Below are 25,753 nucleotides of genomic sequence, written 5' to 3'. Positions count from 1 at the left end.
TATGTTGGATGAAGGACTGCCGATTCGGTAACATTCTTCATAATTATTTTTACAATTTTTATTGCTACTACAACAACAATCTTATCTTTCAATTTACCTTTGTCGCACTCACGAATCTTAATAAAACCACAGCAATTATATAAACACAAGAAAGTTTGAAATTCGTTCAACCAAAACAATTCCAAACTTCATAACCTCAAAAAACAATTTCGTTATAAACACACAAACTATGACGATAATAACACCACAATGCAAAAGCTTATTTATCTCTATGCCCACATTCGCCACATTCACCCTATCAGCACCAGCGAACAGCTGATTTGCTTTGTATAAAATAAGAAGCTCTGCCGGCGTAACCTTGGCGCTCCGCTGCTCCACAGTTGGAGTGTTTTCAAGCGATTTTTTGCGTTTGTTTGATGAACGCTACGGCATATAAAGCGAGCATGTAGTGCGTCAGTGGAGGTCGCTTTGAATTGTAGCGTTTTGCATTGTACACTTTTTTCGTTTCAATTCAGTTGATTAACTTTACACATTACTTTTCGGACGTAGTCAGTTTGGAATTTCCAAACTGAAGAAATTTTGATAAATGTCACAAAATGAACTGTTGCAATTCGTTAATTGTCGTTTGGTACGCAATCATCAGCTGGTGAAGGAGGATCTTTGGGTGCGCAATGGCAAAATTATTAATCCAGAACCAGTGTTCTTCGATGAGAAGCAGCAGGTGGGTCAAATGAAAGGTCATAATGCTATGAGTTCATCAATTAGCAGTAACTTTAATTGGTTTGAAAAACTAAAATTTGTTTGTTGTTTTCTTCCATAGGCGCATAGGCAAATTGACTGCGGAAACTCAATTATTGCTCCTGGCTACATTGAACTGCAAATCAATGGTAAACAAAGTGATTGTGGGGCAATGCCCTGAAAACAACAACAACAGTATTGCACAGTGAACACTTTTCACTTGTAAATTTCAATGTAATGTGTGTTTGTGTGTGTAAAGCGCGTTTCAACCGCAACTGCTAATAGCGTAGTATTAGTGTTCTGGCATGATCGACAAATAAAGTGGATCAGGGTTTTATCTTATCAACTTCTATAAACACACTCACTTACATGCACTTGTATAGATTTGGCTGACCACCAAAGAACAAGCTTGAAAACATTGTTAATTATTTGTTATTGCTGATTGCCTTTACTGCAGATTAATTACTCACATCTCTTCCAAACAGGTGGATATGGCGTTGATTTCTCACATGATGTAGACACAGTCGCCGAAGGTATTGAGAAGGTCGCGACAGAGCTAATCACAAATGGTATTACGTCATTTTGTCCCACAATTGTCACATCTCCGCCGGAAACTTACCGCAAAATCGTGCCACAAGTAAGCGGCAAGACAAAAGGCGCACAAGTTTTGGGTCTGCATTTAGAAGGACCCTTTATTAGTCCGCAAAAGAAGGGCGCACATCCAGAACACTGCATAAAAGACATCGATAAGGTATGAATATCTAAATTCGCATAAATTTTTTGACTCACTTTTTGATTGTTGCAGGGAATGGACACTTTGGTGGACACTTACAGCAATTTGAGCAATGTCAAAATAATAACATTAGCACCGGAAAAAGATCCGGAGGGTACTGTGACAAAAGCTCTAACCAAAATGGGTGTAACGGTGGCGCTGGGACATTCCGTAGCGAATTTGTCGCAAGGTGAAGTGGGCGTACAAAGTGGCGCACGCTTAATAACACATCTATTCAATGCCATGCTTCCAGTAAATATTTAATGATTTTAATTTAAATATATAATACTCTAATGTACATTTTATTTATATCCATCACAGTTCCATCACCGCGACCCGGGACTCGTCGGCCTGCTGGCATCCAATAATATACCAACTGGGCAGCAGATTTATTATGGCATTATCGCTGATGGTGTACACACACATCCGGCTGCGTTACGCATAGCACACCGCACACATCCGAATGGTCTCATATTGGTCTCTGATGCCATAGCAGCATTAGGTCTAGGTGACGGTAAACATCACCTGGGTCAACTACAGCTCGAAGTACGTGAAGGCAAAGCCTACATTGCTGGCACGGATACGTTGTGTGGCAGTATAGCGCCGCTGGATACGTGCGTACGCATCTTCAAAAAGGCCACAAGTAGAAGACTCACTTTTTATTATAACTATATATTATACTAGCAAATAATTCGATTTCCGTTTATTTTAGACTGTTCAACTGTATATGCTATAGAATGCGCTACACTACATCCGGCCAGCTGTTTAAAAATGACGGAAACTAAAGGCACTTTAAATTTTGGCGCTGACGCCGATTTTATTCTTTTGACAGATGACTTATTCGTGAAATCAACATGGATTAGCGGGAAATGTGTGTACCGTTGTACAGTCGAGGAATTAACTGAACTTAGAGCCAGACCTATTGAACAATTATGTGAATGCATTTAAACTGACTTTATAACGTATACTAACGTATTAAAACTACGTAATTAGAAACAAAAATATTTTAATATGTATTTTCAAAATAGATTATAAAATTTCAAATTATAAAATAAAAAATTTATTTTAAAAATAGGTTTTTAAAATTCATTTGTTTGTATTTATTTTCATTTCGAACTTTTTCTTAATTATATCAAAAAAATTAATCACTTGTGTCATGCTGTGCATCACCTGAAACGAAATGTCAAATATTTGTTTTTGTTTTGTTCACATTTGTTGACGTTGTCATTTCTACAATTCTAGTCGGCTGGCCACAACCTTGTACCAGTTGTGTTAATAGTTTAATTTATTTGGTTTATTCCGCTGAAGTTAAAAAATGAAATTCTACATCAATTTACTGCTGCTGTGCAGCTGCTGCCTGGGCGCGCTCGCGTGGGATTCCGAGGAGTTGGAAATATTTGATTTGGTTGAAGAAATCAATCAGAACTTTTACGAATTTATGAACATATCGCAAGAGGCTACAAACAATGAAATTAAACGCGCCTTCCGTTCACTCTCAATTGTGTTACATCCGGATAAAAATCCATCCGAAGATGCCAACATACAATTTCGTAACTTGGTGTCCATCTACGAAGTGCTGAAGGAGACATCGAAACGTGAGAAGTACAATAAAGTTTTGCGTGAGGGCTTGCCAAATTGGAAGTCAGCGCTGTATTACTATCGGCGTATGCGTAAGATTGGTCTTTACGAAGGAGCGGCTATACTTTTCGTCATTATTACCATTGGTCAGTATTTGTTTGCGTGGGCTGCTTATCTGGAGAAGAAATATACGGCCGTAAGTTAAAATAGCATACATATATTGTTTATTACACCAAAATTTGTAATCAACTATATTTTCAGGAGCAAGTATTTGGTTCCAAATTAAAGAAACTGCAGAAAAAGAATAAAAATATTGATATGGACGTTATACTTAAAGAAATTCCTTCACCTTCCATTTTGGTAACATAAATGCTCTTTTAGCATCAGTCACATTTTATTGTTGTTGTTTATTTTCCATTTCAGAATACTTTACCATTTCAAATTCCACTTTTCGTTTGGCATTTGCCAAGCACAATAAAAGACGCATTTAGTAAAGCTAATGAGCTTAAGGAGATAGCTTTAGAAAAACGACGACTGTAAGTCATATCCTTTGCTTTGGTTTGTACAAAAAAAAAACTAGAAATTATTATTTTTGCAGTGAACTAGAAGAAGTTAAGCGGCAAGAAGAGCTCGAACGTGAAATTGAAGAACAAGCACGTTTGCGCAAAGAAAAGAAGGAAAATCTACGTAAACGACGCCAAAACACCACAGCGCCCGTAAAGACTGAAGAAGAATTGCGCGGTTACTCGCAGATACAAGCGCGCGAATTGACCGAAGATGATGCCGTCAAGCCTGTACAACAAAAAGTAAGAAAAATAATTCATTTTGCCAGAGGGTTTCTAACAATAACTATTTCAACACATTTAGGCAACATTGAGCGGCGGCTTCTGGACCGATGAAGATCTCACTGAATTGATACGTTTAGTGAAGAAACATCCCGGCGGCTCGAGCGCACGTTGGAATATCATTGCCGAAGCAATGAATCGTTCTGTGCAAGAAGTGACTTTCATGGCGGCGAAAATGAAAGAGAACGGTTATCGTCTACCAGGTCAAAGCTCCGAACAAAGCAGCGAGTTCACAACACAGGTGCAAGAGGTGGCAAAGAAGGAGAAGGTGAAAAAAACTGCCGCAGCCGACAATCAGATACTTGTGCCCGAAACAAATTGGTCACAAGAACAGCAACGCGCGCTGGAATCAGCGATTACCAAGTATCGCAAAAATGCAAGTGGCGATCGTTGGCAAAAAATCGCCAACTGCGTGCCAGAGAAGTCGAAAGAGGAGTGTCTAGTGCGCTATAAGTATTTGTGCGAATTGGTAAAATCACAAAAGAAGAGCGAAGAGGAGGCTGCTGCAGCCAATGAAGCAGCGAATAGTGAGAAAGTGGAGCCTGTCGTGGAAGAAGTGCCAGCAACTACCAATGAGGTAGTGAAGAATGTCACAGATGACACAACCGCGGATAAAGGTGGCAAGAAGCGCAGTAAACGCGAAGAGCGTAGACGTCGACGGAATATGTCGAGCGATGAGGACTCAGATGACGCTTATCAATACGAAATGAACTGATGACTGAGAGTGAAAGTGAAAGTGTAGCACAAATGCCGTCTAGGCTAAATATTTCTTATGCTGAAATAATTTGTCATTTAAGTTTTTAAGGAAAACTTACGAAATTGTGTAGTTCTCGTTTTTTACATGTGAAATGCTGCATTTGTTACGATAATTCATTGTGTGTGTGTATATTATTTTGCTAAATTTACTTTTTACGAAAAAAAACTACTACAACAAAATGCCACTCCTACATGCATAAATAACAGCGAAACTACATATAGATATAAATAACGGTGTTTTATTTCACTCATTTGAAGAGGTCGCAGACTCTTTACTTATTTCTAACAGCGAATTTTGCGACATTTCCGTATCATCCTCATCATCTTCGATTTCCATTTCGAATATGGTCATTTTCCTGCACTGATCGGAGAGCACGGTGACAACCTAAAAAATATATATTTTTTTAATAAACAACAACAATAACAATTACTGTATGTCAACTCACCTTTCGACTACCCGACACAGCCAAACGCGTGCAAAGGCCCTCAAGCGGTTTCAAACTATGACCCTCCATCAGATCTGGTAGATGGCATGGAAAAGCCACATCCAACAAATTAATATTATTCGGCATTAAATGCTGTGTCTGCTTTGCCTTGGTCGCATCCAGTCCAAGTTGTAGGAAATAGCTTTGCTTATCAACATTTTGTGCGCTACTCTGTAGCAATATTGAGAGTATGCTCTCATTGTAAAACTCTAAATCTACAAAACGCAAAGTACTGAAGACATCCTCACGCAGCGCCTCGCTGGTAAATGGACCTGGTTGCAAATTCAAGCGTACACATCTCAATAGCGTAAATTGCTTATTGAACTCGAGTAACAGTGTTTCATGCGCATTTATTGTTGTCACTAAGAGATCCGTATTTTCCTCCTCATGCACAAAAAATGAGCCATGCACCAAATCTTGTTCTCCTGAAGCGGGCAATGTGGCACAAATAATGCTCGCATCGAGCTTGAAACTAGCACTAATACTCTCACTGGGTCGCCTGAAGACAGTGTCTACAGCTGTCATCAATTTATCACGTTCTTGTATAAGTGAAGTTTCCTTCTCATGTGGAAATAGTAAGGAACAATTGCGTAAACATTCATTTTCTTCCAACAAACGATGCCATAAATGGTGCGGATCTGATTTGACGATTTGCTGCAAATTGCGTTTTTCCAGATACTGACCCACTTTCTCCAAATTGAATTTACGCTTTGTTACAGTGCCATCCTCTGGAATTGCGTTTATGAAGAAAAATATATGTCAAAATTATAAAAAAAAACCAACAATTTGTATACCATTCTCCACAACGCTATCCTCGAAACTGTTCAAATATTCTGCCAGATAAATGGTGTCCTCCGGCGTGATTTGTGACATCTCCTCGGGTATGTCATGTTGATGTAGACGCAAAATTACAATACAGAGCCATGAGAAAAACAATTTCATGTCATTAACGCACTGATCAATGACTTGCTGCACTTCCAGTATTTTCATCAGAAACGCGCCGCAAGCACGGAGCGCTTCTTGTGTGGCATCACATGAGAGTAAGGGCTAAAAATTAAAAAAGAAATTCAATTGTTGTATTTACTAAATAAAGCATATAAATACCTCAAAGAAATAAGTAATACGGCTAAGACCTTTCAAGGAGTTGAGAAAATAGAACATGTTCACACCGCTGCTCTGCAATTGCTTAGTGATGAGACTTTCCACAGTTGAGTAGCTGAGATCCACCGAATTCGCCAACTTTTTCAGTCCCTTCTCGGTTAAGTCACTAAATGAAATTGTAAATATATTTATACAAAAATTTCTGACATAAGTTGTAAATACACGCACTCCCTTAAGAAGTCTTCAATTTCATGTGTGGCATAGCCGAACACGAGTAATTCCAAAAAGTCTGCGGACAGCGAACCTTCCGGCTGTTGATTTGCATATTTCGTAAGCTTATTATCCATTTCTAACAGCACTGTTTCCCATGCCTCCATGATGCACTGTATTGTTTCGTTTATATAACTGAAATTAATAACTAAAATTTAGCTGTGTTTCTAAATAACGGTTTTACATACTTCTTAGTCTCCAGCACATTGGCGCAATGCACTGCCAAGTGTAGCATTGGTGAGATGTAATCCTGTAGCACAGCGTTATGAAAATGTAGCACCTTAAGTTCTGTACCGTCAGTTACCAAAGCGTATATAGCATTAAAGTCGCCACTTAAACGCACATCGTGCACAGTGAACTCTTCGGGATGTTGAACATGCTGTCTTAAGTCTATTTGACCGGCACGTAACGCGCCTAGTAATAGTAAATGCACTTTTCCAGTGACCGTTATTACAACGAGAAAGCACGGTGAACCTTTTGCAAACGATCTTTGCTCATCTGGCATTTTAGCGGAAGAGCCTATGCCGCTTAATGGTGGCAGTGGTGGTAGAAAAAAATCGAAGGTATGCTAAGTGGTGGTTATTATTAAGCTATAACTTAATGCAAAGAGATGTTGGACATACCTCTGTGCGATTACGGTAAGTGCTGCGATAATCAGATGTTTTTATAGATTTGCTAAAATACACACGCTTGATATCCTCCTCGAAGTTGAGCACAGATATTTGATCTTCTCGCTCTGCGTCAAGCAACGTTACACGTCCATTGCTGTACCCTGTCAATAGGAGGTTCTATGTAAATAGAAATTTAACATATGCCTGTATACACTCACCGACAGCTAGAACAGTTTCATCCAATTGCCAGCCGAGCGAACGTACCGCAATATCCTCACCCAGTGAGGGAAATGTAACTATCTTTTGCCAATTCAAGCGTTGTATTATAACTTCACCTCGATCAGTGCCATAGGCTATTAAATCCATTTTGTTGCTCCATTCCATGCGCTCCACAGCACCTCCCACCATACGGGAGCCAATTTGTTTCATAGAATTTGCTTGAGACATGATTTATTATTTTTGTTGATTTTCTTATTATTTATAACATTTATAACTGATTCAGTTTTGTTTACACCGCCAAATTAATTAACTCTACATTTATTTTCAAATTGGCAATTTCTCTATTCTTTCACTTTCTGTTTCGCATTAATGCCCAATGATTTCTCATATTGCCGTATTATCAAATACACATTTTGCAATGTCTCCACAAGAAGACAAACTTAATGGCAACACCAGTGGTATATTGGAGCGTTTATAGGATTGTATCAATGTGAAATCAATTACTGATCTATAATTTAAATAAAACTAAATTTTTTAAGGTCAGTTTATTTGATCATTATAAAAACTACAACTATTTTATTACACGTTTCCTATACATTTTTGTAGTGCGTTCTTTAATGGCATCACCGCGTTCTGACAGCTGTCAGTGAATAATGCCCAATGGCAAATAACAATGCCCCCTACTGAACCGGCGCAAAATGCTCGTGAAATTTTTTCACACCGCACACAGTTTTACTTTGCAGCCTGCGCCATTCCATTAATAGTGAAAAAATCTTGTGATGGCAAAGGTGAGTGTTAAAATTTAGTAAATTTTGCATAAATTTGGAGTAAATAATGTGTGCTATCTATTGGAAATGAAAGTTTGCCAAAAAAAGGGCAAAATGTGTGCTTTTTCAAATTGAAAAAAACTTGTGTGAAGTCTGTATATGGGTACGAAAAGTTCTTTCTGCGGCAGTGCTGCGAAGGGGGTCGTTGCGAAAAAATCTAGAAATCGCGTGAAAAAAGTGTAAAACATTGATATATTTGCTTCCCAATTGTTGAAATATAAGAAAATTGTGTTTAAATTGAGTTTTAAAAATTGAAGGACATTTCCGATGGGCATAAAAAGGAGAAATACTTTCAAGGACACATGAGCGTTGTCAGCGTATTATGGCTTTGATTGCTGGTTCAAGGGGCACGAGGGTTTTGGTTTTTCGTGCATGTATTTGTACGTGTTGGGTGGTGGTGGGCTTGCTTACTACATGGTAGCAGACCACAGGGCCTTCCGGAACACGAACTGATGTGTAAAACACTCGTTACGATATTGAGGGGACTGCGACGTGTGTACGAAAGTTTCATGCACTGATTGTCTACAGAAAAATTCGACTATATGATTGTGTTTTAACAGACAGGAGGTCGTCGGAATCCTCAATGTATTGCATGCATGGATATATTTAAATTCAATATTTAATTTCATTATATTACGAAAATAATTGCTGATTTGTTGACAAAAGAATACATTAATTTTATTACAATTAGACATGAATTTGCAATGATTTAATGTTAAATTAGAAGCAATGTGATGGAAAATTCGCCAAAAAACAGTGCATTTCCAAATTTTGCAATAATGTCGTGTACAAAGTGTAAGAACTAATTTAAAAGCGCATATATAAACATACCTATAAATATATACCAAATAGCATAAGTATCGATATAGGAGATTTCATTAGCACGAATGCAAATACCACAATCAAGTTTGCAGTACCCAGAGTTGCCAGCACATTGTATACCAAACATTGAAGGTTACAGGATCGCTGGTATGTGCTGTGCAAACGAGTGAAGAACACGTTTTTCTTTTGCCAATTGTCAATGTTATTTAAACCAATCACGCGCATACACAAAAATAAATGAAAATAATATTTCTCATACAATGTATGTATGGAAATTAATAGATTTTCGTGTCCACAATTGGCTTTTAAGCAGCCGCAAAAGTTACCTAATATGCATGCTTTTCTAGCAAGTAATGTGTGTACACATGTATGTATGTGTGGCGCGCAGACAAAATGCTAATAGTGAAAATTCAAATATTGATTGATTAATAAAAATGGAGGATTTAGCTGCATTGTTAAATATATTCTTTGTTTGCTGTTAGAGAGTTGGTGCAAAATACAATGTATATCATTTAACAACATTATATTTGTAAAAGTGCCAAACTTAATAATTTAATTGTTTGATTAAAGTGATTATTCGTATGCAAACCTTTGGCATTAATCCTAGCAGATTTATTATGTAACTGGCCAAACATTCGGCATGTCAACCAAATTATTTTACACGAAGTATTTGGCACGTGCGAATTATTTTTTATATAAATTGTACCTATAATTAAAGTGACAACTTGTGTTTCCTAGTGCTTACACAGAAGTGTTTAATTATTTATACTATAACACTGCTTGTATTTGAGCTGATAGGCAATGTGCGGCAGAAATTAATTATACATACATATATACATATATGTAAGATTCGCATACACATGTACGTATGTATGGTTTTGGGTATATTTTGCCCTTTATAAATTCTGGGCCTTGACTCTAACGCATTTATGCATTTGCGTAGAAAAAACAAATGTGCATGTATTAGTTAGATATGTATATGTTTTTGCATACCACATCCGCTAACTAATATTAGTCGTTATGTACACGTTGTTTCCGCCCGTCTTGCAATCCAATAACTGTATTAGAGCGACTTGAAATTTGTTTTACTTATTAAACATGATGCTTAACTATTACATTATTTACTTGTCTATGTACATACGTTCGCACATCTATATTATATAAGGCGTATACAATATATGCCATGTGTAATCCGTTTCAGCTGTCATCTTTGGCTGTGCAATGTGGCTTCGGGGTTACGTTACCTTTGTTGCTCTATATTCTATTGTTATACACATACTCAGCTGTCTTGAATTGTTCGCTATGCCGTGAGCGTTTGTGCGCATACATACAAACATACATTCAAATCATTCATATAGAAGAGATACCTAACTAGATTTAAATTCGAGCATTGTCCACTATGCTTGGCACACGCTGCGTATACGTATTTTCATTCATTGTTTATTATCTTGGTTTTTTGCTGCGCTCAGCGCCGTGCACTACATCTCAACCCTCGTGTTTGCTTTTACCATAGTTCATTTGTCGCGTAAACTAGGGGAGCATAAATGTATGTACATCTTTATTATTGCTGTGACTGCTGCTGTAGCTACTTGTTTTTTTTTTTTTTTTGCCATAATTAGTTCCGTAGTTACTTTAGATGAAAAAATGGGGGAACTTTAAAATAATCTATACATACTTGCTGATTAGCTGCACCATATTATCTAGTTAGCTATGCTATGGGTCTGTGGGTGTATTGTAAGCTTCCTCAATTGAATATTAACCTGTTCGCTCCCCTATATTGTTATTTATTCATTCACTTCCTTTGTTGTGCATTGATTATTCTAACCTTTGGACCTAATTCCTACTTTTGTACCTCATCCGTTTTAGTTTAGTTTAGCCACTGATTTGTTTTTATTGCAGCTACAATGTATAGGTACATACACTACGTTGCGAATGAATGAGACAATTCAATTTTAGTATGCTATTTTTAACTACTTGTCGTCATATTCCTAAATGAAAGTCTCTGATATACATGCGTGTGTACGTATTTGCTTGCTTCTTGTAGAGACTTGTGAAATATATTTAATGGCATAAAATATCTTGGATATGATTTCAATATCAAAATAACTATTTATATGAAAAGCAGATTAGTGATTTATTAAGAACATTTGTTAATAATACATTTTTTTTTTCAATATGTGTCAGCATACAATAATACAATTATACAGCATATTTACCACTGAAGTCAAACATAACCTCCAAATATCACAAACTGAAGATAAAAACAAAACTGGGGAACCCCCGCATTAAATGTTGCTGTAATTACTTTGTTGTTGGATATGCTCCGATATGTTCTGCTTTCGCATCTTCATATTTCTATACACTTCAAATCACCCGTCACTTAAATTGAGTTCCAAGCTAAACAAGAATATAATGCATTCTTCGAATTTGTGCATTCCTTTGGGTTACAACGTTATACTTTTGTATTCGTAGCAAATAATTTATGTGCATACTCAACGTGTAGCGTTTTCAATAAAAGACATAAACAGTCTCCAATTTGAAATTATTATAGTCGGCGATCGCGAGGCAAGTGGCAAATTTAATGTACATATGTATGTATATCAAATACATGTGTGTATGTGTGCATTCCCCTATACTATGTATGATTTGCGTGTTTTTCGGTTGCGTGTAGATTTTTAAATTTACATTAAACATGCTTAAGTTTCATGCGTTTAATATGTACAAATTTTTAATTGAGGTTTCGAGTGCAGACTAATCGTTTCATTGTATTTGGACGAACTATTCTACGCTGTTACACTTGCGAAGATGTTGAAAGTTTCTTAATTTGTTATGGTTTGAAGAAAATAAACGAGAACAATTTTGTGCTGTGTTATTTTGCATTTCCCTCAAAAAGCAAAAGTTGTTGCATTAATACGTAAATAGTATTTTAAAATTATTTTTAAACACTTTTTAGCATAATTTTTGATATACTTGTGTTTTTATTTAAACAACTTTGTAATAAAAATATTCACAAATCATATGTATATAGTTTGCATTTCAAAAACTGTCAACTGTGACAGTTGAAACACACTCAGAATATTTAAGTTTAATTTCATTTGCCACAAGTGATTTCACTGTTCTACATGGGCCCTAATAGATTTCCACTTGCCAACTTTAAATTCGTACAATCGCAGTAGACAATGTAAAATTTTCTAAAAGCCATTATTATTTTCATAAAACATACGGCTGCATTCCAATTAAACACAATTGATTTAACGTCGAGTGGAAAAACATTTTGAAAGCTGAAAAAAACTAAAGTTTTGTATTTTTTCTAATATTTTTGCAGACGTTGGGTGTTCAATAGACTGTTCACTAAAGACCCCAGCTATATCAACAGCAGAAGCGGCTACATAAACTGAGTATTTATTATACAAAAGGCTAACAAAAGGCAGTGTGAGGTAGTAGGAAGTGGAAGAAGGAAGACGAATAATTGAAAGAGTGTGATTTTCTTTAGAAGCGCTTAACAAATATTTAAATCAATACAATACAAAGCAAAAAGGAGGAGCAATTTTGATTACGCAGTGGGAAAATTGTGTCTAAAGTAGTTTGAAAACGCGGCTAAAAGCCTACCAAGAGCCGAGGTCCAGCGTATCACAAGCAACGACTAAATCATATATAGAACGCTCATATTGACCAGCTCATTGAGTATATTGCTTGGACCTGAAAAAATCGTTTTCCGCTAAAAACACGCAACTCTTAGCACGTAATTTAGCTGAAGAGCAACAACGACAACGTGTAGCAAAACTACTTTTGCAACTGCAAGTACCAAAACAAAACAATTTCAACAGTTCGTAGACAAATGTGTGAACAATAATAATAATTATTCTACAATTCTATATACACATACATACATATATATCTGAATAGTATTCAATAATTAATATCGTAGAACAAATTAATCAGGAAGCTAACGCAATTGCGTCGAGTAAAGGTGAAAGGTTGAAAAAACGCGTGAGCAGCAGCGTTTCAAACAACGTGGCGGAAGTAGTAAGGAATTTATTGTGCGACGCTGAAAAAAGGAGCACACTTATAAACAAAAGCAAATTTAACCAGTTTTAAACATAAATAACAAATATTTTAATTATACACTTAATAATATATATTACAATATTTTATTTTAAATCATATATATATATGTATAACAAAAACACAAATAAGTTCAAATTATAAGAAAAACAAAATTTGTAAAACGCCAACTTTTTTGTTGGTAACTTACAATTACTAAAACTATAAAGAAAACAAAAAAAAAAAACAACAACAACGTGACACAGAGCAACAGGCAACAGATCGAGACAAACTAGCCCCAAAATATACTCTGCGTGCTGAATATAAAAAAAAAAAACAAAAAACAAAATCTCAAATCTCAACGACACCCATTAGAGGCTTCAATTTGTGCTTAAATCCGCTTTTGGATTTTCGCACAGAAATATTTAGTGCCACCAGTGGCTGCATAGAAGTCTGAAAAAGGCGCCATTTTAAAGCGAATACAACAACTACATACATAAAATAATATATATATATATATAAAACCAAAAAACCACAAAAAAAAAAAACAAATTTATCAAAAGAACATTGCCAAACGCTGAGCTGAGACGTAACAACCGAAAACCAGCAGCAAAATCTCGTGGAATTTCAACTACTACGATACGATATTATAGTTGCACATAACGGACACATAATATACAAAGTCAATCAGCTGGCGTACATCAATCTTCTATTCTCTTAAGACTTTACTCGCAAAACAAGCCATTTTACTAATTGACGATATATACGATACAGATTTTTCCAGCGTTATTTTGCATATATTTTCTTTATAATTGAAGCTGCTTAGACGAAGCAAAGCAAACTTTGTTCCCGCAAAAAACCACGAACTTTCCCACGCGTTATACTTGTTATCGCTTTTACTACAACAACAACTACAACTACTACTTATATATTCATCGTTTTTAATTTATAAAATCGTGTCGAGCTGGTCATTTACATACATATATACAATATATATATATATATATATATAGTATATACTCATAACTTGAAAAGATACGAGCGCCATATTTGTATTATTTTTTTAAATTTAAATATATATAAACCAAAGCCAAGCACTTAAAAAACACAACAACAACAGCATTCGGAAAAAAAGTCACACTCACAAAAAAGAAAACAAAAAGAATCCAAAATCGTCTAAAACAACAAGGATATCAAAATCTCTGAACAACACAAATCAAATCAGCTTAAAGAAGTTGGAGGAAAAGAAACCCGAAGGAGCAGAAATTTAACTTATTAAAAGCTTGTAAGCAAAAACAACTAGCTAAACACCTCAATTCAACAAAATATATCAAACAAAGTAAGGGCATTTGCCGCAATTTTGCCTGCTACAAATCACACCGAAACTTCAACATCTTCCGTTTTTGCCACCAGATTTTGAAATACATATTTGTAAAATCAAGAATTGACAACAAACAAATTTTACTCTGAGATTCGCAAGCTTTACAATTAGCGCTACTGCGATTGCTTTGCTTGCACGCATTTAACTGCAACAACAACTTTTCGCATCCATTTTCACGGAGATTTTAACGTATTTCATTTTTGAACTCAATTATTAAACCAAAAACGCCACTTATGGCATCACTCGAGGAACAACCAATCTCAACGATCACCGCCATTTCCACCTTTGATCCCGCTACCACCAATACCTCTGCTGACATCGTTTCGAACGTAACCGCTACTTCCGGCACTACTGCTTCTGCTGCCACTGCTGCTGTTGCCAACGCGCTCGTTGGTAATCTGTCAACGCTGGATTCGGATTTCGGCTTAGGCGCTTGTGCCGACAAGCAACTTTTGACGCCTGCCACCCTGCTAAGTGGTGGTGGCGGCAATAGCGCTATCGGCGCGTTGAATATCAATAGCACCGCAACAACAACTGGTGTTGATTCCATTGTGGAGAAGCTCGTCAGTTCACTGACTCTGGATATGGACACGGACGCCTTGGTTAATGGTAATACAACAATGTCGGCACGTGACTTCAACTGCAACGGCAGCGTTGCCAGCGAGCATAAGAGCGTCTCGTCGCGTTCATCCTCCTTGGCGGGCAACATGTTTAGCGAGGTGTTCGAGAATAAGGGCAATGACTTAGAATCCGGTTCGTTGGAGGACTCGTGCAGCTCAATTGGCGCCGATGGCATGGATAAGAATTGCAAGATTTGCAGGTAAGCGAATGAAATTTAGTATATATTTGATTTAAATTGGCATTTATTAATTTGAAACCATTTTACTTGCAGCTCACGTTTAGTTACACCACGCGTACTCTCATGTCTCCATGTATTTTGTGAATCTTGTCTGATGAAACTGCTTACCGAAGAGTCGAACGGCAATTCGTCATCGGCTTCGTCCACTACTTCAACTGCCGGTGAACTAATGCCGCCATTGAAGTCCGTTATCGAGTGTCCCACGTGCAAACAAGTAACTATGGTAAGTAACTTAAAGCGGCGCTCGATGATAATAATACGTTTTGGCCATTTTTCTTGCTAAAATGTAGGAAATTAACGACATTTTTTCTTATACAAAAAATCTTTGTACATATTTATGGATAGAAAAATGCGCCTGAAAATATATTAATTTTTCCAAGCATAATGTTCCTAACCAACAAATATTGAGTATACGCAAAGTGACTTCAGCTAGCAGTAGCAAGAGTGTCTTGAAACCCGTTATCCTGCTTTTAAGTCTTTACAAATATATAACATTAATTATTAAATTGTGTAACTTGACTAAATTTTTAACAAAACTCAACTTTTTCCATTTAGATTGGCGCCAAAGGCATTGAATCGTTGACATGCGATTACATTTTGACCAACATACTCGATCTCTCCACCATCGAATCGGAGCAATTGTCCTGCACCTCGTGCAAGAGCAAGGAGAAGGCCATTTCCCGCTGCAGCGATTGCGCTAATTTCTTGTGCAGCGGCTGCGACAACGCCCACAAGTATATGCGTTGCTTTGAGAATCACGAAGTTGTCAAGCTTGAAGATCTGCAGAAGTCTACGGCCGACAAGCCATTGACCATACACAAGCCACTTTTCTGCAATGTGCATACTGCTGAAAATCTCAAATATTACTGCTTCAATTGCCAAATACCGGTGTGCAATGATTGCTTAATCGCCGACCACAAGGGCAGTGAGCATCATTACGATGTGATCGCTTCGGCTGAGAAGTCGGTGCGCATTGATGTTGAGAATTTGATGAAGGAAGCCAAATCAAAGGTAATTTCATTTTTGTTTTCCTCTCTGCGCATTTATTACATTTGCATTTCTACTTCAATTCCAGGTGCAATATTGTGATGCTGCCGCTTCGAATCTTTCCAGCGCACTCACCGAGCTACAAACCCAACACGATTCGGCACGCGCCCGCATCGAGGAGACCTATCAGAGCTACAAGAAGATCTTGGAGAAATGCCGTGATCAATCGCTAACCGAGTTGGGCAAATTGCACTCGGAGCGTGAGCTCAAAGTTATGGACCTGCTGCAGAACATCGAAAATACGATGGGCAAAATCGATGGCACTTGCAAATTCACCATGCGTGTGCTGGATCAAGCCAATGCCGCTGAATTTTTGTCGATGAAGAAATTGATTAGCTCGCAGTTCATAAATCTGATCAACAGCACACCAAAGTGTGACATTAACTATTCACTGACATTCGACACCAAGACGGAGAAATTCGAGCAGGTCGCACAGGAGACCTTTGGTAAATTCCGCACTGAGTCGACACCTCCCTCCCCGAAGGAGAGCACCCCACCACCCACGCTACCCGGCATGCCACCCAACATGATGAGCAGCCGCAGTGGCGGTATGAATACATGCGGTTCACAAGGTCAGCTAGCCGGTGGCAGCTCCGTTACCGCCAGCAGCCCAATATCATTGCCGACTTCGATGCAAAGTTCATTCGACGGTGATTTCTCTGTGCTGGGCAATGGATTCCTTATGCCGAATGTATTGACACCGGATTCGCCACCACATCAACCACCTACATTGCACCACCAAATCTCGCATCAACAGCAGCAGCAACAGCAACAATCGCAGTCATCAGCTGCAGGACAAGCACCAGTACATGGTGTGAACGGCGTGCGCGGCGGTTTTGATGGCGTCGGCTGTGTTGGTGTCGGCGGTGCTGGTTTGCCCGGCACAAGCCTCGCCAACAGCTTGAATGCGCTTACCGGCGGTCATGGTCCAATGCATGGCCACAATCAAAATCATGGCCATGGACATGGTGGTCACAATGCACTTGGCGCCAATCCACTAAGCGGTGCTGGCAATAGTTTAGGTGTTGGCTTGAACAACAACACTCTAGGCAATGGTATAAATGCTTCGCTCAGTCAGGGCTTAAATGGTCTCGGCGGCGGTGGTGCTGCTGGCGGAGGCGGCGGCAGTGGTATGAATGGCGGCCTCAATGGTGGGCTGAATGGACCGAATAATCAGAGCGGTGTTGGTAGCGGTGGTGCACCACCACCAAGCGCTTATAACAGTATTCTTGAGTACAATCTGTCACGTCTTGCCAGCCTCACTGAGGCCACACCGGATGTCACGCTCAACGACGCTTTGGTGGGACCCGGCGCAGGCGCTGGCGGTCATCATCAGGCGGTAGTGCCAGCATCGTCATCACAGAACCAACAGATCTCATTGGCGGACATACTGTCGGGTGATCAACGCGCCTTCAACAATCTACAAGCGCTTGCCAAGATGGGACTCAATAACAATGGTAAGTACGGTCGAGAGAAGAAAAAAACGCTGCTCTTGCAATTGTAGTGTGTGAAATTGGGAACGCTCATTTTAAATGATACCGTTAGTCATGTATTGCCTACTTTTTCATCACCACCACGTTCCGCTCCATAGTTCGAATGCACTTTTGAGTTCCGATTTCTATTGTTTAGCTTATATTGTAGTTTAAAGTATACTTTTTTTACTTTTTATGGTAAGTTAGTTTTTTTTTATAAAGTCTAATCTTAATTCCAACCAATTAAATTTGACGATTTTCAACAATATCTACTTTTTTTACAATTATTTGCTTTAAACATTTCATTTTTTAGCTAATTTCCAAAACATAACGGTTTCTTTAGTATAAGTTATTTATCTTTTTTTATTTTATAAATTTGTTTTCGTATATATTTTCTTGATTTCTATTTACCTTTTTATCCTTTCTTTATTCTTGCATATGATTTTTGATTTTCAAATGGCTTCCACACCACTACCACAACCACAACAACCACTGTTTGCCATTACTACTATTATTACCATAAAATGTCCTTGAAATTTGTCGAATATCCTTGCGCAACGCTCCGCTTGGTTCCGCTCCACCCAATTTACCACCACCACCACAACACACCATCCACACAAATTCACAACATAATTTATGAAATGAACAACCATACAAAAACAAAAAAAATGAAATTAAAAAAAAAAAAAACAAATGCCAATGTGTTTGCCAACCCACCACACCACGTCGTAATTACAACGTCGTTTCGTTTTCTGTTGTCGTTGTTATTGTTGGCATAATACAAGTAGATTTTCACACAGACATGAATCAGCTTTTATCGAGCGGAGCTTCACCCGGAATTGATTGTATATTACCAGATTTCTGCCTACCCGCAGCCACATCGCCCAGCCTCTCAACACTCGGGCCACTCGGCGCTGGACCCGTCGACGATATGTCCATAACAAATTTCCATGCCGGTGCCACACCGGGCACCACCAATATTGTCACCGGTCGCAACAAGGCAACACCCATGCAGATACGTTGTAAATTCGGTTCGCTTGGCACCTCGAAGGGTCAATTCAATTCACCACATGGTTTTTGCTTGGGCGTAGACGAGGAGATTATTGTCGCCGATACGAATAATCATCGCATTGAGGTTTTCGACAAAACCGGCACGCTTAAATTCCAATTTGGCGTACCCGGCAAGGAGGAGGGTCAACTATGGTATCCACGCAAAGTAGCCGTTATGCATACCAATGGTAAATTTGTCGTGTGTGATCGTGGCAATGAACGCTCACGCATGCAAATATTCTCCAAATGCGGTCACTTCATGCGCAAGATCGCCATCAGGTGTGTTCTGGTGCACTTAACGGTTAAATATAAATATTTCTATTAAATTACATTTTTATACACTTCCTTAGATACATTGATATCGTCGCTGGTTTGGCTGTGACCTCAAAGGGTCATATCGTGGCTGTAGACAGCGTGTCGCCAACAGTTTTCGTTATCTCCGAGGATGGTGAGCTCGTGCGTTGGTTCGATTGCAGCGATTATATGCGTGAACCGTCCGATATTGCCATACGAGGTACGAGGCATTAATTGCAAATCCCGTAAATGTGTCGTGGCATTAATTGTGCATTGTTTTTGTTATTGTGATTTTTTTTTAGACAATGACTTCTATGTCTGCGATTTCAAGGGCCATTGTGTTGCTGTCTTCCAAGAGGATGGTACTTTCCAGTATCGCATTGGTAATGAGAAGGTCACATGCTTCCCAAATGGCATCGATATATCAAATGCAGGCGATATTTTAATTGGTGACTCGCATGGCAATCGCTTCCACGTGGCCTGCTATTCGCGCGATGGCGTGCTACAATCTGAATTTGAATGTCCACACGTTAAGGTGAGTGGTAGAAAAGCATGGATGCTGATTTATTATAATAAGTGTTTTAAATAAGAAACTATTTAAAAATAAACCATTTTTATGTTTTAAAAATTTTGAGGTTATGTTGTACTGTCACCCGTAATGTTGTTGCTATAACGGCTTTTTAACTATATTTCGACTAAATAATTAATATATTCCACATATTTAACTTTCGCAAAGGTTTCACGTTGCTGCGGCCTAAAGATAACCTCCGAAGGTTATGTGGTCACTTTGGCCAAGAACAATCACCATGTGTTGGTACTTAATACGCTCTACGTTCACTGATCGCAAATCAAAACCACAACCAGCAGTAGCAATATCAGTGTCAGCAATAATAATAACAACAACAATGACAGCAAGCATAACCTGCAAATGAATGTGTCCTCCGGTGGTATTGGTGCTGGTGTCACAAACGGTGGCATTTATGAAAATGTTAATAATACCGCAAGTAGCAGTAGATACACATCGAACAACGGCAGCATCACAAGCAACAGCAGCAGCAGCAACAACAGTCATAATGCGAGCAATCATCATCACGCTTATCAACAGTCATACAATCAGCCACAAGCACACAATCAGCATCATCATGCAGCGCCACATTATCAGCATCAACAGCAGCAGCAGCAACAACATACTTTAAATAGCAGCAACACGAACAACAGCAACATCACTGCTGGCATCGGCAATCACAACAACCACAACAATCAATTGCATAATCTCAACACAGTGCAACGCTCAATGGAAAATAAATCAAATCTCTGGTTGATGATGAACGGCGCTGGTGCTGGTGTTGCTGGTGCAACGGCCAACAATAGCGGTCAACAACATGCTTTCGGTGGCGGTTGTGTTGGTGCTGCTGGTGAGCAGCAGCGTACTTTGCCACAACCACCACATGTCCAGCACTAATTGCAGATCAACAAAGCGGCAGTGCAACAAACAGACAACACTCATCATTTTAGCAGGTAAATTGCTTTTAGAGCGGCCAAAAACCAATTTATGCAAAAAACATAATCTAAAACAATTTAAAAGTACCAGTGAAAACGAATTATTCGTTGAACTCAATGAAGTAGCTATTTGAAAGGGAGGTTTTCACGATGTCGTGAGTAAATGCAAATGGCAAAAAGTAACTATAGCAATTATAAACAAACAAACAAACAAAATAAGAATGTAGTATACATACACATACAAAAAATACTAATAACACCAAAACACAACACTGCGACTAGACAATTTGAAATCTCAAACGAAGAAAAATCAAATTAAAAAAAAAATAAAAATTGTGAAATCGCCAAAAATTAGTAAAACAAAAAAAATATTTACAACCAGCTTGTTAAAATTTTAGCAAAAACAAGCTTTAACATACACACGCAAACATATTATATACACATACATATTGTTTTTGATCTCTTTTCCAAGTTTGATTGCTTTTTCAAATCTATACCAGTTCATACACTATATTGAAGAAACAAATTTACAAATGCGCTTTTAACTAAAAGTAAACACAATTTTTTCGAGTAAGCTTTTATTTACAGAATACCATAATAATTAAAACAAAAAAAAAAACGATTTTTTTAGATTACCAAAAAGTAAACTCCACAGCTGTTGCAATACTTGGGCGCGCGTATAAATGTAAAGAAATTATGTAATTTACGCTATACAAAATATTAAAGGCAGTGCCGTGTTGTGCATATAGTGTATAATAGTTGCTAATTTCAAGCAAAAAACAATGTTAAAAAAGCTGACTGTGCTGCAACCGAACACCAAAACCTGCCAAATATTATTTTAACTACATGTTTCCGCCTTAATTCAGCACACATTTCAGGGAAATACTCGGAAAATGCTAATAAACGCAAAATTTAACACAAAGCAAACAAAATAACAAATAATTGGAACAGAAATTTAAATTTCTTGAAAAAAGTATTGCCAACAACAATTCTGTGATACAACTTATAAGCGAACGAAAATTGACGAGCAATTGTTATAGATTGTTAGCAGCGCTTAAATTTGGCTCATTCAATTATGTGTCGTGTGTTAAAAATGCGAAAAAGTTGTTAAATGCAGTTTGCTTTCATATTTTTAAAGCGTATGTGTATGCAGCAGCCATTTGTTGCTTTTGTACTATGTGTGTGCCACGAGTATTGCCAGATGTATTTGTTTTATTACATAGCTCTAGCTATTGCAACAGCAGGTGGCAGCGCGTTTGTGAGAATATACAAACGGATTTGCAGCAATTATTTAATTTTTAATTAAAATCGAAATAAGCATTTAAATACAAATACTGGCAATTTGTCTTGTTTTTCACCCTCTCCGCTTTAGTCGGTTGTTATTGTGTTGTTGTGACAATTTCAGTGATGACAGGTGACAATTCGAAATGCAGTGCCAGCAAAGGGTGCTTCATAGTCTTCATAGTCATTTATAATTTTAAATTAGTAAAAAAAATATTTAATTTTTTTTTTTTGTAAAACAAAACGAATTATTTATATGCATACACGCGCGTATGTATAGATGCAGTTACAAAAAACAAAAAAAAAAAACAAAAACTTTGTATATAAGTTTTACTCTTATGTTTTGCTGCTATTATTTTTTTATAAACAATTTTGAGGCAACAGCACATAAAATGAAAAAAAAGAAATAAAATATAATTTTAATAATTTTTTTTTTAATTAAAAATCGATCAACGAATGCATTGCCATCTAATGAAGACGTAGAAAGGTAGCGGCGTTGCACATTTTCAACACGCGCTAACTGCATTTGATTTTTTTATCATAACTTCTTCTTTTTTTGTTCTTCATGCGGTTTGTAAAGGAAAAGCAATAACAAAAAAAAACTTCATACATACATTACAAACATATATATTATTTTTTTTACCATTACAAACTAAGAAATTGCGAAAACGAATTCAACAACAACAACAACATTAAGAAGGCTGGTTTTCCAAGACATTATTATTACTAAATATTATTAAATTACAATTTTAAATACTAAATATTACATTATTATTACTATATTACAATTTTAAAGCAAACGAAAATATTTTACATATTTTTTGTTTTGCATTGCTTACATACATACATACATACATATATATCAACGTTTATTTGAATCCTACTTTCTATGTGTTTAAACAAAAAAAAAAACGAAATATTTTCACTTAAAATTCAATATTAAATATGCTATATACATACATACATATATTGTGTGCAACAACAACAACAAATTAACTACTAACACAAACAAATGCAAATGTGTAAATACTTTTACTTTTACAATGCATTGGCGGGTGAATTCCATAAAAATATGAATATTTTGTAAACACAAGCGTGGCGCTGTTCGTGACCGCCCAAATGATTACTTTATTTTATTTAATTTTATTACTTTTTTCCTGTTTATTGCTTTTGCGCAGTTATTTTTATTACATACATAAATGTTAAATGAAAGAGAGAACGAAAAAAAAAACAACTAAAAAACAAAAAACAAACAAACATACCAGCAACTTGCGTGTTTCAAATATTTTCTTGTCATTTTTTGTATTACCAATATTTTTAACATTATTTTTTTTTTTATTTTATTTCATTATTTCATATTAACGAAGAAACAGCAAATTTTAAAATTATTATTATATATTTACAAATTCAATACATATTATATGTAAACAAAAAAAAAAAACAAAAAATGTAAAAAAAACAAAAACAAAAAAGCTACCTAAGAATTTTTATTGCAATTTTTAAACATATATATATATATATATATATATTATTTGTAAAACTAATTTTCAATTTGAATATTTTTTTGTTTGTTTTATTTTAATTTTTACAACAACTTGTAAATGTATACATACTTATAAGACTTTTATTGAAGTGAAATGAAGCGAAGTTAAGAAAACAAATAAATAAAAAATATGTATTTTTAGCATTAGTATACGGCGCAATTTAAGGTCGTGGGAAGGCAATTGCTATAAAAAAAAAAAACAAAAAAACAACAGCAAATATATACATATGCATATATTTAAAGAGAAAAAAAGTTGAGAAAAATAACAAATACAAAATCAACAAAGCAACAACAACAACCATAACAAAACACAACCAATAATCGCATATTTTCAAGTCATTTTTTATTACTATTATTATTAATTATTATTTTAGTTATATTTTTATTATAATTATATAAATAGCCTTAGTATGATGACTTAAAAAAATATTTACAATAATTGTTAGTGTAGTTCTTACATACATACATATATACATGCATAGTTGAGATACACTGCGGCGTTTTTCAGGTTTTTCAGCAAATGTAAGCAAAAACCACAAAAACAAAAAAAAATTAAAAAAAAATTATATATTTTATTCAAAACTTTTGTGCGTATTTACACGCACACTTAGCGAGAAATAGCAAACTTCAGAGAGAGAGAAATTAAGCAAAGCTTTGTGAAATTGTGAACTACTATAGATTGTAGCTGTAAATGTCTGGCGGGGAGAATGTGTTTAGATTTTTTTCTTTATACAAAAAGTTTAAATACTTATATTTATAAATTAAGTTGTTTTTCAATTACGTGCACAAAATTTAAAATTACAAAAAAAAGTGTAACATCTCTGCATTATTTTTAAAAAATACCAACTGAAATTTAGTGTTGACAATATTTTTTTATTTTTTTGTTTCGAATTTTATTGAAATTTATTATATAAAATGCTACACACTTTACACACATACTCAAAAACACTTGCCACTTGTGCGCCAAAAACTAAAACTATACGTATTATTAATATTGCGTGGCTATATTATTATCAACAACCTTTTATTTATGTTTATATGAAGAAAACAAATTAATACCTGAATACAAAAAAAAAAAATGCAAAAAATTGCAAAAATTAGTTCCCTCACAATCAATGAGTGGCTTAATTTTAAAGTGTATACATAAAAAAATTACATTTACATTTACATTTAGATTTTAGTTAGAATACGTACATTTTTCGTTTTTTGTTTTTGCAAATTGTAACCCTTATATAACTGTATCTGCTGCTGTGTTTTTACTTTGAATTGGGTTTTGTCAAACAAAACTTCTTTTATCCTACAAAATTACTATATATAACCATTGTTTTTTCTTATACATGTATATTTTTGAATAAGTTTATATACTGCTATTTAAGGTCTAGTTGTGTACTTTTTGTTATTAATTAATTAGAGAAAATGTAGAGTTGGTCAAAAGAGAGGCGGCGGAGTAAGGAAGGTAGGAAGCGAGCGAGGGAAGAGTTAGAGCAAACAAATATATAACAGCAGCAAATTGCATTTTCGCGCTGTATGCCAAAACGTATTGATATTATTTTTCACTTCCACACTCAACACAAACAAACTAAATTACAAATTTTATTGCTTTAATTTTTTTTTATTTTTTATTTAAAGTGTTTTAATATGTTGTAATTATAAAATTTTTTTTATTTATTTGATTTTTGTTTTTAATTGTTCGGATTTTTTTTTTGTTAATTGTTAGTTTCTTTTAAATAAAAACTAGTTTTTTTTTTAACTTTGAAATTTTTAAATAATTTTATTGTTTACAAAACCAGTTTCTAAACATTTTTTTTAAATATTTATTTTTATTGTTTACAAAAACAAATTTTAAATATTATTTTTTTGAAATTTTTTGATCAATATTACAGTGAAAATTTTATAGTCTATTTAACAACATATATGTATTTTTAACACTCTACTATATACATTTATAGTATATATTTATTAGATTTTAGTTTTTTTTTTATTAAATATTAAGTGAATCAACGTAATGCGCTTTTAATGATGTCCTTGTTGTGTTAGTGAGACTTTCGTACTTGACGCTATTTTAGTTTTTGTAGGAAGGTTTTTCTTCGTTCCAATGAAAGTTTTATCAAAACAAATATTATATATTAGTTTTACAAAAATCTTAAACATATTATATTATATAAATAGTTTATCAAATGCAAAACATATTATTATTAAATAAAAATAAAAACATACAAAAAAAAAACGAAAAAAAATATATATATTAATTATAAATT

The 25,753-nt window shown here is 35.7% G+C and overlaps 4 protein-coding genes across 8 annotated transcripts; 3 read left to right on the top strand and 1 right to left on the bottom strand.

Annotated features, from left to right (window-relative positions):
* The first annotated feature begins 366 nt into the window (after positions 1-366).
* Positions 367-2,599, top strand: LOC105211743 (N-acetylglucosamine-6-phosphate deacetylase). Its single transcript, XM_011183347.3, has 6 exons — positions 367-721; positions 821-887; positions 1,224-1,489; positions 1,544-1,762; positions 1,832-2,153; positions 2,223-2,599. The coding sequence occupies exons 1-6, from the start codon at positions 587-589 to the stop codon at positions 2,456-2,458; spliced, it is 1,245 nt and encodes a 414-aa protein (XP_011181649.2). The 5' UTR covers positions 367-586; the 3' UTR covers positions 2,459-2,599.
* A 127-nt stretch (positions 2,600-2,726) lies between these two features.
* LOC105211741 (uncharacterized protein F54F2.9) lies at positions 2,727-4,921 on the top strand. The gene is made up of 5 exons (XM_011183345.3): positions 2,727-3,284; positions 3,350-3,448; positions 3,512-3,624; positions 3,687-3,894; positions 3,956-4,921. Exons 1-5 carry the CDS (start codon positions 2,826-2,828, stop codon positions 4,646-4,648), a joined length of 1,572 nt encoding a protein of 523 aa, XP_011181647.1. The 5' UTR covers positions 2,727-2,825; the 3' UTR covers positions 4,649-4,921.
* Positions 4,909-7,775, bottom strand: LOC105211742 (anaphase-promoting complex subunit 4). The gene is made up of 8 exons (XM_011183346.3): positions 7,375-7,775; positions 7,169-7,317; positions 6,734-7,113; positions 6,504-6,680; positions 6,279-6,441; positions 5,969-6,221; positions 5,136-5,902; positions 4,909-5,074 (listed from the first exon to the last, which is right to left on the bottom strand). Exons 1-8 carry the CDS (start codon positions 7,601-7,603, stop codon positions 4,934-4,936), a joined length of 2,259 nt encoding a protein of 752 aa, XP_011181648.2. The 5' UTR covers positions 7,604-7,775; the 3' UTR covers positions 4,909-4,933.
* Positions 7,776-8,005: 230 nt separating this feature from the next.
* Positions 8,006-20,181, top strand: LOC105211739 (brain tumor protein). 5 transcript variants are annotated; one of them, XM_011183341.3, is made up of 9 exons: positions 8,006-8,163; positions 12,350-15,269; positions 15,342-15,531; positions 15,864-16,319; positions 16,384-17,812; positions 18,616-19,156; positions 19,228-19,391; positions 19,474-19,706; positions 19,908-20,181. In XM_011183341.3, exons 2-9 carry the CDS (start codon positions 14,683-14,685, stop codon positions 20,010-20,012), a joined length of 3,705 nt encoding a protein of 1,234 aa, XP_011181643.2. In that variant the 5' UTR covers positions 8,006-8,163; positions 12,350-14,682; the 3' UTR covers positions 20,013-20,181. The 5 variants fall into 5 exon arrangements, with proteins under 5 accessions (XP_011181643.2, XP_054088586.1, XP_011181646.2 ...); XM_054232611.1 differs by lacking the exon at positions 8,006-8,163 and adding an exon at positions 12,071-12,205; XM_011183344.3 differs by lacking the exon at positions 8,006-8,163 and having other exon boundaries at positions 12,224-15,269; positions 18,703-19,156.
* The last annotated feature ends 5,572 nt before the right edge of the window (positions 20,182-25,753 follow it).

This window comes from Zeugodacus cucurbitae, chromosome 5, assembly GCF_028554725.1.
Source record: "Zeugodacus cucurbitae isolate PBARC_wt_2022May chromosome 5, idZeuCucr1.2, whole genome shotgun sequence".
In the NCBI taxonomy this organism is placed as follows: Eukaryota; Metazoa; Arthropoda; class Insecta; order Diptera; family Tephritidae; genus Zeugodacus; species Zeugodacus cucurbitae.
Note: the sequence above shows the minus strand (reverse complement) of the source record. Positions and strands in the feature narration are given on the sequence as shown.

Excerpts from the sequence above, each read along its gene's own strand:
- LOC105211743 (XM_011183347.3), top strand. The coding sequence starts at position 587 with ATGTCACAAAATGAACTGTTGCAATTCGTTAATTGTCGTTTGGTACGC. Across the intron at positions 722-820 it reads TCTTCGATGAGAAGCAGCAG|GCGCATAGGCAAATTGACTG; the intron begins GTGGGTCAAATG and ends TTTCTTCCATAG. Across the intron at positions 1,763-1,831 it reads TATTCAATGCCATGCTTCCA|TTCCATCACCGCGACCCGGG; the intron begins GTAAATATTTAA and ends TATCCATCACAG.
- LOC105211739 (XM_011183341.3), top strand. The coding sequence starts at position 14,683 with ATGGCATCACTCGAGGAACAACCAATCTCAACGATCACCGCCATTTCC. Across the intron at positions 17,813-18,615 it reads GATGGGACTCAATAACAATG|ATTTTCACACAGACATGAAT; the intron begins GTAAGTACGGTC and ends TAATACAAGTAG. Across the intron at positions 19,707-19,907 it reads TTGAATGTCCACACGTTAAG|GTTTCACGTTGCTGCGGCCT; the intron begins GTGAGTGGTAGA and ends ACTTTCGCAAAG.
- LOC105211742 (XM_011183346.3), bottom strand. The coding sequence starts at position 7,603 with ATGTCTCAAGCAAATTCTATGAAACAAATTGGCTCCCGTATGGTGGGA. Across the intron at positions 5,903-5,968 it reads GGATAGCGTTGTGGAGAATG|AGGATGGCACTGTAACAAAG; the intron begins GTATACAAATTG and ends ACGCAATTCCAG. Across the intron at positions 5,075-5,135 it reads CTGTGTCGGGTAGTCGAAAG|GTTGTCACCGTGCTCTCCGA; the intron begins GTGAGTTGACAT and ends TATATTTTTTAG.
- LOC105211741 (XM_011183345.3), top strand. The coding sequence starts at position 2,826 with ATGAAATTCTACATCAATTTACTGCTGCTGTGCAGCTGCTGCCTGGGC. Across the intron at positions 3,285-3,349 it reads TGGAGAAGAAATATACGGCC|GAGCAAGTATTTGGTTCCAA; the intron begins GTAAGTTAAAAT and ends CTATATTTTCAG. Across the intron at positions 3,625-3,686 it reads GCTTTAGAAAAACGACGACT|TGAACTAGAAGAAGTTAAGC; the intron begins GTAAGTCATATC and ends TTATTTTTGCAG.